The 3,263-nt window shown below is 37.5% G+C and overlaps 1 protein-coding gene across 1 annotated transcript; it reads left to right on the plus strand.

Moving 5' to 3' along the window:
- The first annotated feature begins 1,026 nt into the window (after positions 1-1,026).
- On the plus strand, positions 1,027-2,239 carry LOC121875248 (zinc finger MYM-type protein 1-like). Its single transcript, XM_042379708.1, has 2 exons — positions 1,027-2,067; positions 2,162-2,239. The coding sequence occupies exons 1-2, from the start codon at positions 1,027-1,029 to the stop codon at positions 2,237-2,239; spliced, it is 1,119 nt and encodes a 372-aa protein (XP_042235642.1).
- Positions 2,240-3,263: the final 1,024 nt, after the last annotated feature.

Below are 3,263 nucleotides of genomic sequence, written 5' to 3' on the forward strand. Positions count from 1 at the left end.
GAGTCTCTGTGTGTGGAGTCAATTTGGTTAACTACCATTGAATAAATGTTACAGCTTCAAATAATGTGAGTCTTGGTTTATTCTCTCAATAATAGTTAAGGATAAATGACATTATTGTAGTCTTCTAGTAAACAGTTTGTATGTCCATGTATCTTCTCTTATGGCTATGCGTGGCTGACTCAGTGGTGATCAGTGGCGGCTCGTGCATAGGGCTGCAGAGCTGCAGTCCCCCCAGACACTCGCTGCCAGGCGTATGATTCCTTTAGAGAGACAGCTGAATAATACACTACCAACAAATATATCATTTTATATGTTATTTAATTATTTTCAATACGTTGCTAAGTGAATTTTCATTAAAATCAGACCAAAATTTAAGTTACTTTCATAGTTGCTGTCAATGCTGTACGATTCATGTCTGCACTTGAAGCAGCTCAGTCTCGTACAACGTGTTTACATTGCGTGTGGACGGTGTGGTTAAATCGTGCTTTCTTTAATTACCCTTTGACGATGGAAAATCGAGTGAAGTATTTGCAAAACATCAACTTTTCCCAGCTGACATTAAATGAAAAGACTGAAATCAAAGCAAGAGGAAGACCTACACCAGTTTTATCCATTCAACAGAACAGTACAAGCAGGAACAAAGAATATATACGCCAGTTTAACATGAGTGTTTATCAGAAATGTGAATGGCTCTGTGGTTGTGACGAGGCAAATACTTTATTCTGCTTTCCATGCTTATTGTTTGGTGGGGACTCGGCATGGACGAAAAGTGGTGTGACTGACTTGAGGCATTTGCCACAGAAAATAGTGAAACATGAGCAGTCAGCCAAACATATGAATAACATGATTAATTTATCGTTGCTGGGTAAAGTGAACATTGCAGCTCAGATTGACACAGCATACAAGCTCTCAGTTGCAAAACACAATGAACAGGTGAAAAAAAACAGAGATGTGTTATCCAAAATCATAAACTGTGTAAAATTTTGTGGAAAATTTGAACTCCCTCTTAGAGGACATGATGAAACAATGAGCTCTAAGAATCCGGGAGTATTTCGTGGATTAGTTGATTTTGCTTGTGAACTGGATTCTAGCTTAGATGCTCAATTAAAGACCGCTACAGTTTTTGAAGGAACATCTAAATCAATACAGAATGAACTTTTAGAATCTATGTTGGAAATTTGCAAAAATAAGATCAAGGAAGAAGTAAAGAATGCAGATTATTTGGCAGTTATGTGTGATGAGACAACGGATATTTACGATAAAACACAGATGGTAATTGTTCTAAGGTATGAGCTACAAGGGAAGCCTGTTGAGAGATTCTGGGGATTTTTTAACCCTATCAATCAGACAGCAGAAGCCTTATCAAGTGTGTTACATAAAGAGCTCCAGACTTTAATTGGTGATTGTCCACACAAGCTCATTGCCCAAACTTATGATGGTGCAGCTGCTCTAAGTGGAGTCAATAAAGGTGTGCAAACCAGAATAAAAGAAGTGTATATCAATGCCCACTTTATCCACTGTTATGCCCACCAACTGAACTTGATTTTGGGAAAGGCAACATCACAGAATACCAATGTTCGTGTATTTTTCAATAGCTTGTCAGGAATACCAGCATTTTTTTCTAAGTCTCCACAAAGAATGGCTGCATTGGAGAATGTTCCTGGTCATCGAATTCCAAGGCCATCTGCAACACGTTGGAATTTCAAGAGCAGAACAGTCAATGCTGTGCATGAAATGAAAGATGCACTGATTGAATGTTGCAGCACACTGGAAGCATCTAACTCAAGAGAAACTGGATCTGCAGCAGCTGGTATCAAAAGAATTGTGAATGATCCTGAATTCGAATTTTGGTTGGAATTTTTCTCCAAAGTAATGCCTCATGTTGACATCATGTTCTCTCAGCTTCAGTCTAGAAATATTGATGCAGCTAAGGCTAACGCCTCTTTAAAAGTTTTTAATTCCGCAGTTCAGAAGTTAAGAGACGAATGTGATGCGATGGTGTTGCTGTTGCCTCCTGAGCAGAAAAGAAGAAAATTTAAAACAGACAAATTAGCTGCTGCAAAGGAGGTCTGTGACGTAATTTTGCTGCAGTGCAGAGAGAGATTCAGCTTTACTAATCATTTGGAAGCAAGCAAGTTACTTTTAGTGAATAATTTTCCAGTGTATGCCAAAAATTTCCCTAGTAATGAACTTGAACAAGCAGTTGCAGCATATCCCATGCTTGAAAAAGACAAATTGAGAACTGAACTTACTGTACTGTACACAAGAGAAGATTTGTGTAAATCAGAAAGTCTCATAGACTTGTTGGAGATGATGAATGACAATAATCTACAGTCAACATTTTCAGACACTGTCAAGTTGCTGAAAATTTTAATAACAACTCCAATGACAACGGCAGAAGCAGAAAGGTGCTTTTCAACTTTGAAGAGAATTAAAACTTTTTTGCGCAGTACCATGGTGAATGACAGACTGTCTGCTTTAGCAGTGATATCCATTGAAAATAAAATGATAACAGAAATAAAGGATTTTAATGAAATAGTAATAAACAATTTTGCTACATCAAAGAGCAGACGCGCGGACATCAACTACAACTATTCAATAATTTAAAAGTCTTATATTAAATTTTTTAGTCATTTTAACAATTATTTAACATAATTTAAGTACAGGGAAACTAGTTTTTAGCGTGCCAAACAGCCTGTCAACACACCAAGCAGGCGTCAGTCTCTGTGTCTTTTCAGTGGAGGTAACATCTTGCTTCAGACTCTCTTCAACATAACGCTTTTTTCTGTGTTTCCAAGCAAATTATTGGTCATTTTGAAATTTATTTCACATATTGACAAAATATAATGCAGTGCAGTGTTGATTTAAAGAAAACAATCTTGAATTACACCAAGTGAACTAAAATTTTATGGGTGAAATGGCGCCATGGGGTGACTTCTCTTCCACCCCAATGCCTTCTCTTCTCCTTTCTCCTCCACCCCCATTCTAATTCCCATCATCATCATCCAGGAGCCTTCTACATACACACCTCAAAGTAAGTGCACTTTACTACCTCTTTTGTTGACTTTAGGCAATTTTCGGTGAGCTGGAACCAATTACCCAAAATCCCATTGAAACGATGGTTTCAGTTAACGAGCAACCTTCTAGAAGAAATTGTGCTCATTAACCGAGGGACCACTGTAATGAAACACATCAAGTTTCACAAGGAAAATATCACTTGGATGTTTTAAATAAATCTCAGGTTTTCTGAATCACAGACAAAA

This window comes from Homarus americanus, unplaced genomic scaffold (assembly GCF_018991925.1).
Source record: "Homarus americanus isolate GMGI-L3 unplaced genomic scaffold, GMGI_Hamer_2.0 scaffold56241, whole genome shotgun sequence".
NCBI classification, from domain to species: domain Eukaryota; kingdom Metazoa; phylum Arthropoda; class Malacostraca; order Decapoda; family Nephropidae; genus Homarus; species Homarus americanus.

Excerpts from the sequence above, each read along its gene's own strand:
- LOC121875248 (XM_042379708.1), top strand. The coding sequence starts at position 1,027 with ATGAGCTCTAAGAATCCGGGAGTATTTCGTGGATTAGTTGATTTTGCT. Across the intron at positions 2,068-2,161 it reads AATTAGCTGCTGCAAAGGAG|TGTATGCCAAAAATTTCCCT; the intron begins GTCTGTGACGTA and ends ATAATTTTCCAG.